Source organism: Lactuca saligna, chromosome 7 (genome assembly GCF_052625555.1).
Source record: "Lactuca saligna cultivar CGN05327 chromosome 7, ASM5262555v1, whole genome shotgun sequence".
In the NCBI taxonomy this organism is placed as follows: Eukaryota; Viridiplantae; Streptophyta; class Magnoliopsida; order Asterales; family Asteraceae; genus Lactuca; species Lactuca saligna.
In genome coordinates, this window is record NC_136423.1 from 41443587 (window position 1) to 41456101 (window position 12515).

At 41.9% G+C, this 12515-nt stretch overlaps 1 protein-coding gene across 1 annotated transcript; it reads right to left on the reverse strand.

Annotated features, from left to right (window-relative positions):
- Positions 1-828: 828 nt before the first annotated feature.
- LOC145006314 (large ribosomal subunit protein eL31) lies at positions 829-2002 on the reverse strand. The gene is made up of 3 exons (XM_078965410.1): positions 1884-2002; positions 1614-1724; positions 829-1287 (listed from the first exon to the last, which is right to left on the reverse strand). The coding sequence occupies exons 2-3, from the start codon at positions 1694-1696 to the stop codon at positions 1008-1010; spliced, it is 363 nt and encodes a 120-aa protein (XP_078821536.1). The 5' UTR covers positions 1697-1724; positions 1884-2002; the 3' UTR covers positions 829-1007.
- Positions 2003-12515: the final 10513 nt, after the last annotated feature.

A 12515-nucleotide genomic window follows, 5' to 3' on the forward strand; every position in this document is an offset into this window, starting at 1 on the left:
TACTAAGTACCAATATAACTTTTTGTTATTAAGTATCAATATAACTTTTCTAAAAACATGATATTTTATATAAATCTATAATTATGTGGTTTTCCTTTTTTGATGTATAAAAGTTTACATCTTAAGTTATGACTTGAAAACGTTATGACCACCATTTAGAACCTTGGTTGTATTAAGGTCCCGTTTGAATTCTAAGTTACGTGAACTGATTTGTAATTCCATTATTTTTTGCTTAATTGCAGTATTTGTGGAGTAGACAAGTAAATGTTCGATCACTCCAATATTCATCATCATATCATGATGTCGTCATTATTTAGTTGTTTTAATTGTTTTGAAGTTAAATCCACCTAATAGTTTTTCTCAAAACACCTAGAATCGACCTAAATGCTTCAGATTACTCATATGCCAAACTCCCTTTTAAATGCTTCTAACAATTTAATGGTGTGCCCTTGTTCTAGGGTTTCCATACGAACGAGCCATGGTGGAGGAAGCAGAAAAAAAAATCGGATGGCTTTTCAAATTTCTTTTTGTTGGAACTACAACAATTGGTGGATACCATATCTTTCCATACTTAGTTATTCAACTTCTTCTTAAAATCATTCATCAATTACTTTAGGCAAGATTTAAACCATTGATAATGTCCTTCATTCCCTTTAATTACAAAAAAATAAATTGGATGACATTTTAAAACAAAAATGACAAATTCATTGGGATAATAAGATATTTTCCCTAATAAAATAAAGTATCATTGCCTACATATATAAAAATAATAAACCGCATCATTACCATCCAACAAATAACAAACCCAAACCCAATAAACAAACGATATAACAAATTTTTAACCATAATATAAGACAGAATTCAAAAGGTTTAAAGATAAATCAAAAGAAACAAAGTATGAAAATCTTCCATCACATAAAAACTTGTAATCCTCAACAAAACACAAAACACTAAAATCATAACAAAAGTACCAAATATCAAAAATCACATATTCCAAGATGAATAAATCAATCTTCATCATCAATAACCTTGGTGCCAAGACCCTTCAACCCTTCAGCAGGGATCTCAGCAACAGTAACAAGTGAGTAAAGTTCTTCTTTTGCATCTTCATCATCATTCCTCTTGCGAGCAATTCTAACCCTAACTCTTCTGGGAACACTTCTGATTCCCCTACTCCATACGTATTTGTTAAGCTTCACATCCACTCTCACATCAGTTGTCCCCATGGCTTTCTGTGCAAACTTCCTGATCTCCTTGATTGCCTTTGGAGCCTTCTTCTTAAAAGTGCTGGTTAAAATAACAACAAACTTCAATCAACAACAATCTACTACTTCCTTTAAACTAATTCGTCTCTTGAATTTAGCCATATTGAATGTATAAAGAAACAATCAATGGCATCCAATTATCCAAATCAACACTCCTATAGCAATAGCTATTCGAGCACATAAGTCAATAACGATGGAAACTTCAAATTACTCGACGAAGATAATGAAGGGGATTTGGAAACTTGGGAGACACAGTCGAAGAGAGAAAAAAAGGGAATCGAGCGTCATAATATCAAAAGTTCACTGCAAAAAACTAGTAAAAGCATACGAATTACAATGTATACGTACCATCCATGGAGACGTTTGTGGAGGTTAATGGTGTACTCCCTGGTCACCACTTCTTCCTTTCTTCCTTTAGTCTTGTCGACCATTTTTATGCGTCTCTCGCTTACGCCTTACCTGAAAAACAGTTACAGAAATTAATAATCTTTGATCGATTTTACAGGCAAAAAGGAAAATAAGAAAGATGGCGAATAGAAAATTGTGAGATTGCAATGTTAAATCGTAAATCCATAGATGTGAGTGCGTGTTTGATAAAGAAAGAGGAGGGAGAGAGACCTAGGGTTTTGAAATCTGTTGCAGAGGAGGAAGACGGAGGCGCTAAAAGAGAAGTACCAGGCCAAGGCTATAAAAACCCTAATAGAATGCTTTTCGGGTAACCGGGTTTTCGACTTTTTGTGGGCCTTTATCCGATATGGTCCGATCCAAATCAAATGTAGATTCGACAAAAGAATATAGAAATGGATGTGTCGATAAAAAAAATAAAAAAAATAAAAAAGAAATTGCAAAAATGTTAAAGGTATTTTTTTTGGGCTAATCTATATTTACCCTTTAAATTGTTTCGCATTTCATGTGATTAGAATAATATGTACCCTCTATTATTTGATTATTTACGTAACATTCAAAATTTCAAGCAAATTTAAACTTTTAAAGACATCATTTCATCAAAACGTTACAAATTTAGTTTTCAAAACATTGATTATCAGAGTTTTTTCCCAAAAACATAACATAGTAGGAGGAGTTGTGCGATCACGCCTTGACCTTGCCGCGATCCCCTGAGGTACCCGAAACTATAAACTGAAAATGTAAGCCCGAAAGCTTAGTGAGTCACCCCAAAATACCGATACACATACATTCCACATAGCAATATTAACATTAGCATATCATATCAATCAAAACAGAACAACATACACTGGGTCCCTAGCTTTACAAGCTGGACTACCCCCAGGCCCTTAGTACGAGTCTAGAATGCCTACCGGGCCCTCAGCTCGTATCTGGAATGCCATCGAGCCCTCAGTACGAGTCTGAAATGCCTACCGGGCCCTCAGTTCATATCTGGAATGCTCTCAAGTCCTCAGTATGAGTCTGGAATGCCTATCGGGCCCTCAGCTCATATCTGGAATACTCTCGGGTTTGCTGGCTACCGCACGGAGCAGTACAACCTCAACCCACCCCACCTAACATGTCGAGATGTAACAGATAAATGCACATACAGGTAATCAATCAGTATCACAGGCAGTCCTACAGATCTACCCGACTAGCATATCATCTGGCATACATTACTAACTCAACTCAACATATCAATGACTACTAGGATATCAAATCCAATGGGTCGGCCTTGGTGCCTTAGACCCCTTAGTATAGTGAGGATAACTCACCTCGAAACGTCGACTCACAGAAATTAGTTCCAACCTTCGGGTTACTGTCACGAATCCCACCACCTATATTTATCATGAATTGCATGCATAAGATTTTGATCCTTCTAGAACTTTCCTCAAAAGTCAACAGATCAACTTAGGTCAATGGTCAAAGTCAACAGTCAAGGTTAACAGCCCATGTTGACCTGACTCGCCGAGTTCCCTCGGCTACTCGTCGGGTTTCCTAAGCGAAACTCGACGGGTGCATACGTGGGCATATCCTTGGGAAAGTTCATCTGACTTGCCAAGTTGTTCATCAACTCACCGAGTTTCATGACGATCTTCATCGGACTCGCCGAGTTGTTCATCCAACTCGTCGAGTTCACAGCTTTCTTCATCGGACTCGCCGAGTTGTTCATCCAACTCGTCGAGTTTCACGGCTTCCTTCATCAGACTCGCTGAGTCATCCTTGTGACTCGACGAGTCTGTTTGGTCTTTTTCCATACAGACTTATTCTGATCCATGTCGTGGCTCTAATTCATAGATCTAGGCTTCTATGGTATACTTATTACGTAAAGTCACAAACTTTACGTACATGCATTGCATTTAAGGCTCTAAATACCAAGTCTAAGCTCTTAATAGGGCTTCATGCCCAAGAGGGACCTCATACATGATCAATTCTCAGACTTTATGTTTCTAGAGCTTAGAGAGGGTTCATATGTGAAGTTACAACTTCAGATCCAACTCATTGTTCAACTTATCAACCTTTAAGGTCCATAGAAAACCCTAGAACTTCAATAAAAGGAAAACTCACAGAAGAGATGGTAATTTAGGATACCTTTGGAAGATGACAACCGAAAATAGTGCTGATTTCCCCACCTAACTTGCTCCAACCTCCTCTTCCTTCAAGCCTTCTCCTTCAAAATCTTCATATCAAGCTTCACACACTCAACAAGCACACACACTCGAATCAGGGACTCTCTAAGACTGTAAAGAGACCCAAGGGAGGCTAAGGATACTTTAAATAGGGACACAAACCCGGGGAATTAGGGTTTCACTTGCCAGATCCTACTCGTCGAGTCCCACTAGTGGACTCGCCGAGTCAGTCACTTAAGTTGCGATCCAATCCCGCTGCTACTCGACGAGTAGGGTAACTGACTCGTCGAGTAGGTCCAAAACCAACAAACTATAATTTGAACAATACCTGAGAATCAGGGCATTACAACTTTCCCCCACTTGAACTAGACTTCGTCCTCGAAGTCCGCTGGACTAAACAATGTCGGATAGTGCTCGCGCATCTCCGCCTCCGGCTCCCATGTCCTCTCGAATCCCCTCCGATGTTCCCACTGTACCTTTACTAAAGGTATTTCCTTGTTCCGCAGAATCTTCGTCTTTCTTTCCAAAATGGCCACAGGCCTCTCCACATAGTTCAGGCGCTCGTCGATCTAAACATCATCCAATGATACCACAACCTCCTGGTCCGTAGTGCACTTTCGCAATTGCAATACGTGGAAGGTATTGTGGATTCGACTAAGCTCTTCCGGAAGCTCTAGTCTATAAGCCACCTTGCCAACCCTTGCGATGATCCTGAATGGTCCAATGTATCGAGGGACCAATTTTCCCCTTTTCCTGAAACGGATCACACCCTTCCAGGGCGAGACCTTCAGAAGTACCATGTCACCGGTCCGGAATTCCAATTCAGATCAGCGTCTGTCGGTGTAACTTTTTTACCGACTCTGAGTTGTTTGCAATCTCTGTCTGATCTGTTGAATCTTCTCGGTCGTCTGCAAAAACCACCTCTATCCGGCCCATTACCCTGTGACCCACCTCCCCCCAACAAATCGGGGTGCAACATCTCCGCCCGTACAACAGCTCGAATGGCGGGGCGCCAAGGCTAGAATGATAGTTGTTATTGTAGGCGAACTTTGCAAGCGGTAAGTGAGAATCCCAGCTCCCCCCGAAGTCGATGGCACACGCCCTCAGCATGTCCTTGAGGGTCTGAATAATCCGCTCGCTTTGGTCGTCTGTCTGAGGGTAGAATGTTGTGCTGAAGTGCAACCGCGTACCCAACTCCCTGTGAAACTTCTGCCAAAAACGAGAGGTAAACCTGACATCCCGATCCGATACAATGGAAACGGGAATCCCATAGTGAGACACGATCTCGCGAACATACACCTCGGCCAACTTCTCGACCGACGAACTCTCCCGTATGGCTAAGAAATGGACACTTTTGGCCAATTGGTGCACGATGACCCAAGTTGTAACACCCCATTTATTTATTAGATAAATAAATAAATTAATGAACGAATAGTATCCCTAAAATAAATAATTACATATCAAAGGATGGTCTCGAAGGGCTAATTGTCATAATTTTACAAGTAGGGGATTAAAAGCGTAAGTTTGGGACTCATTTTATAAATATTTATGAAGACAGGGGCTCCGTGGTAATTATTTAATTTAATTTAAAAGGAAATGAGGTGGAAGGGTTGATTATGTCATAATTAAGATATTGGGGGTTGTTTGATAATTTATAGGACTTAAATTGTAAGGGATCTCCATGGATTGGGTTGAAAGTGTAAATATTGGATCACATTTTTTAAAGAAAATGGAAAGGAGGGGTTGAACTTGCCATTATGGAAACAAGTTTGGGGGATCGGGGTATATAAACCCGTCACCCCCGGTTTTAACCCTAACTCTAGCTTATTATTCAGCCGTCACCCTCTTACTTCATTCCAGTAGCCGCCACCATGCGAACCTCCTCAGTTGCCGTTTGCATCATCAAAATTCGACAGCCACCGTCATGCCTGCTGACTCGTCGATGAAACGCCACCACCATTGCTCGGCTGACGGGGGCGTTGTGTGCACCGGAGAGCCACCGAGACCGAAGGAGCAAGTTGCGTTCTTCGCTGTCTCGGACGTGAGAGCATAGGGAGCTCACGGTAAGGACCACCACTACCATCTACATCTTCTTCTTCTTCGTTCGTTATGTAACTTGATGTCGTTTGTGTTGACTGGGATCGACGATAGGCTTTGGCCGCCATTTTTTTTAGGGTTTCCAGTCATTGTGGGCCACGTATAGTGGCGGAGTTGGGAGAGTTGTAGCCTTCAGATCATGTTTCGGGTGTGGTCGCACGACTGATAATCAAGAGAACAGCCACCACCACTGTGAGGTGGTGGCTATCACCGCAACCACCGCCGTTTTGGGTGCTGCTACCGTCGCTAGTCACCATAGGTGGGTGATTTGGATTCGTTTTTCAAGCAAGGGACGAGTATTCGTGTTTTATGGGTTGTGTAGTTGGAGAATGGAGAAGAGAACCACCATGGTCGCCAGCCATGGTGGCTGCTGCTATGAACCCCGATTGTGTGTGTTTATGTTTATAGTGTGTGTATTTTAGTGTATGTGTGTGTGGATAAATTCGGTATTTCACATTGTAATTGTAAAAAAAGGGGAATAATGAAAAGAACTTGAAAACCACCACCTTAGGGTGGTGGCTGCCGCCATCGGCCACCGTGTCGGGTGGCAGTGCGCTTTGCCTCTTGTGATAGATTCGTTTGAGGTGCTAGAAACCCTAATGGGCTTAAAGGAGCTCTAATGGGCCCAACGAAGCTTAATGGACTCTAATGGACCCAATAAAACCTATATGGGCTTAACAAGATTTTAGTGGGCTTATTGGGCCCAATAAAGCCCTAATTGTCATAAAAGGCCAACAAATTGATAAATGGGCTAATATTTGGATTTGAACACCCTAATGCCAATGAAAACCTAACTTTAAAACTTAATCGGGTCAGACACACGAGAATTATTTAATAACTTGAGATATCAAATAATAATCATTGATATAGATTAATTTAAGTAATATTGGACTTTATGGATTAAGTCCTTAATGGATTAAGTCATTAATGGGTTAAGTATGAAACTTAACCCTAATCATCATTTTATGTGAAACCCTAATTCAACTTGGGTTTATTTTTGGGCCTTTCTATTGGGCCTTGATGATTGGGTTATTAAATAGGCTATCCAAGATCAAGCAAATGGTCTAGAGTAATTTAATGGGCTTTGATGTAAGGCCCATATGAGGAGTTGGGCCCAATTTGGAAAATTGGGCCATAAATGGGCCATAGTTTGGTCCATTATGATTATGTGGTATTGGGCCATTAGAATAACAACGGTTGGACTCGACTTTTTGGTTGGGCCTTAGAATAAGACCATATGGGGGTATGGGCCCAATTTGGAAAATTGGGCCATATGTTGGGCCTTGATTCCTAGTTTGACTTTGGGCTTGAACAAAGCCAAGCAAGGGGTAATGTAGTAATTACCCAAAGTATGTACTTATGGTTATGTAGTGGAACCCCATTATTAATTGGGTCTTATTTTGGTGTTGACAGTTCAGGAATCTGTCATCCAACAGTTGGGGTTGAGTCAGCGGGACTTTAGTAGTATGGGGTTGTGTCTACGGGACTTCAACAATGTAAGGTGAGTTACCTTCTAGTAGGGGTGGGTCTAAGGCCACAATGTCGACCCACCGACAGGAGTAATTGGTAGATAATTGTATTGGTGATAATTATCTTAGTATGCTTATACGTGATATGTGATATATGTTTTATGTTAAGTTTGCCTAGTTCGAACCGGAAGGTCGACAGGGTTTGGACCGGAAGGTCAACAGAGTTGGGCCGGAAGGACAACAGAGCAGGACCGGAAGGTCAACAGAGTTGGGCCGGAAGGTCAACAGAGTAGGACCGGAAGGTTTACAGAGTCAGGACCGGAAGGTCTTATGTGCTTACATGAGTTATGTGATATTATGCAATTTGTTTATGAGATATTATGCATTTTGTCTATGTGATATTATACATTTATCTATGTGGTATTATGCATTTTGTTTATGTGATATATGTTCTTATCTATGTGATATGTAGATGCTATGAGCTTGCAGGGTTTGGACCGGAAGGTCATCAGAGTATGGACCTGAAGGTCAACAGAGTAGGACCGAAAAGTCCCATTGAGACACATTGGCCGGAAGGTCTCGTTAAGTTTTAGCCTCGAGTGGCTAATTATATGTGTGTGGTATTTTGGGGGAACTCACTAAGCATGCGTGCTTATCGTGTTATGTGTTATGTGTTTCAGGTACTTTGTTGTAAGGAGGGGAGTCGTCTTGGTCGCAGCGCATCACACTATGTTTTCCGCAAACGGGATCTTTGGGATTTCACTCTGATATGGTTTTATGATACTATGTTTTGATTATTGACACTTTGGTTTTGACATGATATATTATTATGAAAGTTTTTATATTGATCGGTTTTATGCAATACTTAATTAACAAAAAAAAATCAGCGTTGAATTTTGGGATGTTACAAGTTGGTATCAGAGCCTTGGTTTGAGGGATTCAGGCACACTCTCGGGTGTGTCTAAACTCAAACTAAGGATTTGGTAAAATTTTCAAAAAAAAAATTTATAAAATAAGTTTGAAAAGAGAAAAGAACTTTGAAAAGAACAAGGTGTGTGATGTGTGCAATCAGCCGAGCTCAAGTAAGTCTTCCCCAAGATACCCATACATGATATGATATGATTGTGAGAACTGCATGCTAGATTAGGCTAAGGATCTAGGGAGGGTGCCTTATATGCTTGTTGTATGTGTATGAGATTTGCATGCTAGATTAGGGCTAAGGATCTAGGGAGATGCCTTATGTGCCTGTTGTATTTGCTTGTTGAGCTGCATGATAATACTGATCAGTTAGCAATACGATAGCCTGTTTAGGTTATGCCTGATTGTATGAGCCTTTGAATTGCATGTACCGATCCCTGAGTAGAGGATAGAAAGGTTTGATTGGAATAAGATGGTTAGATTTTCCATTATCTGAATGCTATTTGCTTTGTGCTTTGTAAGACTCTTAGTAATGTGAGCTAGCTATATTCATGAGGTAACTAGTTGACATTACTGGGAATCTTTCAGTAGCTGAGGACGGGGTAAATTCGGGAACCTAGGAAAGCCTAGCATATGTTTCAGTGGGTTAGTAGCGAGGCTTAGAGAGACTTGGGTACTAGTTTGAGGAAGTGACTTGGAGGATTCAGGAAGATTGCTGAGTAAAGTATGGATAGGTGTGGAAGGTAGTATTGGGCGCGTACTACTGAAAGAACAGGATCCATACTCGAATCGGTGAGAGTCTTGGAGAATCTGAGAAGCTTCGGGGAGAAGTTTGTGAACCGGTGTGGAGGATAGAGGATGTCCCAGTTGTCGCAGCTTAGTCATTGGCAAGTGAGTTAGTATGCGTGGCAGGGTGTCAGGCCCTGAAGGATATGATTTTCAAGAGGTTGCAAATGTGAGATCGACTTGGAGCACTTTGAGTAGCGAGGTTCATGCTAAGTAAGTATAGTAGAGGGTCCCGGGAATATACGCATGACTTCTGATCATCGGGTGAAATGCCAGCACAGCCTGAGACAGTGTAGCACGTACAAGAAAGTGCACAAGGGAGTCTGTTACTCCAAGGGTATAGACTGCTACAGGTGTGGCAGGGTTGGTAATGCCAGCTGAAGGTGATCAACATTCCCCCAGATGTTCACAGATATGTTATCTTTTGCCACTTCATGGTGGATTTTGGGAATCTGTATCGCATTGGAATTGTGAGTGAGCTTGGACAGGACAAATCTCATGTCAGTTTTCTGTTAGTGTTTGGGTTATCAAGGATCATATATGCCATCCTGCAAGCCGAAAGGTCCTTGATGAACCCACAGAGGGACGTACCTTGCGGTGTGGGTTCCATGTGTACCATTATCATTCTGAATCTTTGACGAGATCGGTGCAAGAGTATTATTCAGAGAACATTGGGTCAGGATTAGAGCGATGGTTCTCCAGTGAAGTCAGAGATTAGTGGTTCTTTCATTTTTGGATATTGTCATTAGTTGCCTACGGAAGAACTTTGGAGTTCAAGGCACTACTATTGTTAGGAAAGGACCGATAACATGAAGACAGTGGCTCAGTTGCGAGTGTTAAATATATGGGTTTCCAATCATTGAATGACTGAGAAGAATTGCATTTTTGCATGGGTTGTGCTCGGTCAGTGTTTAGTAATGCTGCGAGAATGAAAGTGAGAACAAGGATTCGTCAGCCAGAGTGAAGATTAAGGTCTCTAGTTGTCAACATGCGAAGTGGATTGAGGTATCAGGCTGGACCAGATTTCATTAGTACTCTTCAAGATTGCAAAGGATGGGCAATCGTAGGATGTAACGGTGATTGATTGCTAACGTAAGTAAGCACAGGGTGTCATCAGTGGGATACTAGGAAGCGAGGAGGATTGGGAGTCCTTCAATTCTGACGAATCGTGAAGACTTAATCGAAGCTAAGTGGGGGAGAATCGAGCATGTGCCCAAGAGTAGAAGTAGGTGTGAAACTAGGATGAGTTTCACATCCCCGTCAAGGGGAATGACGGTCGAGTGGCCGTCTAGGTTGAGGATTGGGTGAGTTGGAAGTTTAGAAAACGTTCCAATGTTTGGTTCATGTTTTTCGTTGGCATCAGATAGCAGGTTTTGGGAACTAGGTTAGAGCTCCAGTTAGGACTCAAGTTCAGTGCGTGTTAGGTCGAGTGCGTGTTCGACCGGTTTGGAAAGCGCTGTAAGACTACGGGATTTGACGTATGGACCCGATCGGTTGGATTGGAAGGCTGTTAGCACCACAGTGGCGTGATAAATAGTGGCAACTAGTCCAGAGAAGGATTTCGTTCAAAAGTCGTGCGAGTCGACTAAGTAGGGAGCCCTTGGACTCCGCAACTGGGCCGAAACCCAGTAAACTCAGATGACTGATGGATGAATTGAGGCCTGTAAGGTCTCGATAGATTTTGGGAAGCAGCTATGTAGCAGCATACTGCTTCAGGCAGTTCAATGTTCAAGCAGTTTCAACATTGGTAAGTGTTAGCATTGTGTTTCAGGATGCGAGTATGGGCGGAATAGCTAGATGATATGGGGAGTGACAAGTCACTCACAGTAGGAGTATCTGAGCCTCGGTCAAGTATAAGTGGTATGAAAGTATATATGGGTATGTAACCCTGCCTTATAGTGGGAACCGCGAGTGATCAGAAGTTGAATAGTTAGTTGTGGGATGAATGGACTGGATTCAACGATAATGATTCAGTATCGGTGGTCTGTCAGAGAATCAGACTATCTCAAGACAGTAGATTTCAGACGAAGTAGATGTGAACTTGTTGTAAGGAATTCGTTCATCTGCGGATTTTAGGGATTTGTGAACACTGGTAACGACTACCCTGGGAAGGCTATGGTGTGCCCAGGATGGTGACCATGTTACTTAAGTGGTTAGGTGCATAAGAAATGGTAAAGAATGATTTCAAGGACGAAGTCTAATTTAAGTGGGGGAGAGTTGTAACACCCCGTTTATTTATTATATAAATAAATAAATTAATGAACGAATAGTATCCCTAAAATAAATAATTACATATAAAAGGATGGTCTCGAAGGGCTAATTGTCATAATTTTAGAAGTAGGGGGTTAAAAGCGTAAGTTTGGGACTCATTTTATAAATATTTATGAAGACAGGGGCTCCGTGGTAATTATTTAATTTAATTTAAAAGGAAATGAGGTGGAAAGGATGATTAAGTCATAATTAAGATATTGGGGGTGTTTGATAATTTATGGGACTTAAATTGTAAGGGATCTCCATGGATTAGGTTGAAAGTGTAAATATTGGATCACATTTTTTAAAGAAAATGGAAAGGAGGGGCTGAACTTGCCATTATGGAAACAAGTTTGGGGGATTGGGGTATGTAAACCCGTCACCCCCGGTTTTAACCCTAACCCTAGCTTATTATTCAGTCGTCACCCTCTTACTTCATTCCAGTAGCCGCCACCATGCGAACCTCCTAAGTTGTCGTTTGCATCATCAAAATCCGACAGCCACCGTCATGCCTGCTGACTCGTCGATGAAACGTCACCACCATTGCTCGGCTGACGGGGGCATTGTGTGCACCGGAGAACCACCGAGACCAAAGGAGCAAGTTGCATTCATCGCTGTCTCGGACGTGAGATCATAGGGAGCTCATGGTAAGGACTACCGCTACCATCTACATCTTCTTCTTCGTTCGTTATGTAACTTGATGTCGTTTGTGTTGACTGGGATCGAAGGTAGGCTTTGGCCGCCATTTTTTTTAGGGTTTCCAGTCATCGTGAGCCATGTATAGTGGCGGAGTTGGGAGAGTTGTAGCCTTCAGATCATGTTTCGGGTGTGGTCGCACGACTGATAATCAAGAGAACAGCCGTCACCACTGTGAGGTGGTGGCTATCACCGCAACCACCGCCGTTTTGGGTGCTGTTGCCATCGCTAGTCACCATAGGTGGGTGATTTGGATTCGTTTTTCAAGCAAGGGACGAGTATTCATGTTTTATGGGTTGTGTAGTTGGAGAATGGAGAAGAGAACCACCATGGCCGCCAGCCATGGTGGCTGCCGCCATGAACCACCATTGTGTGTGTTTATGTTTTTAGTGTGTGTATTTTAGTGTATGTGTGTGTGGATAAATTCGGTATTTCACATTGTAATTGTAAAAAAAAAAGGG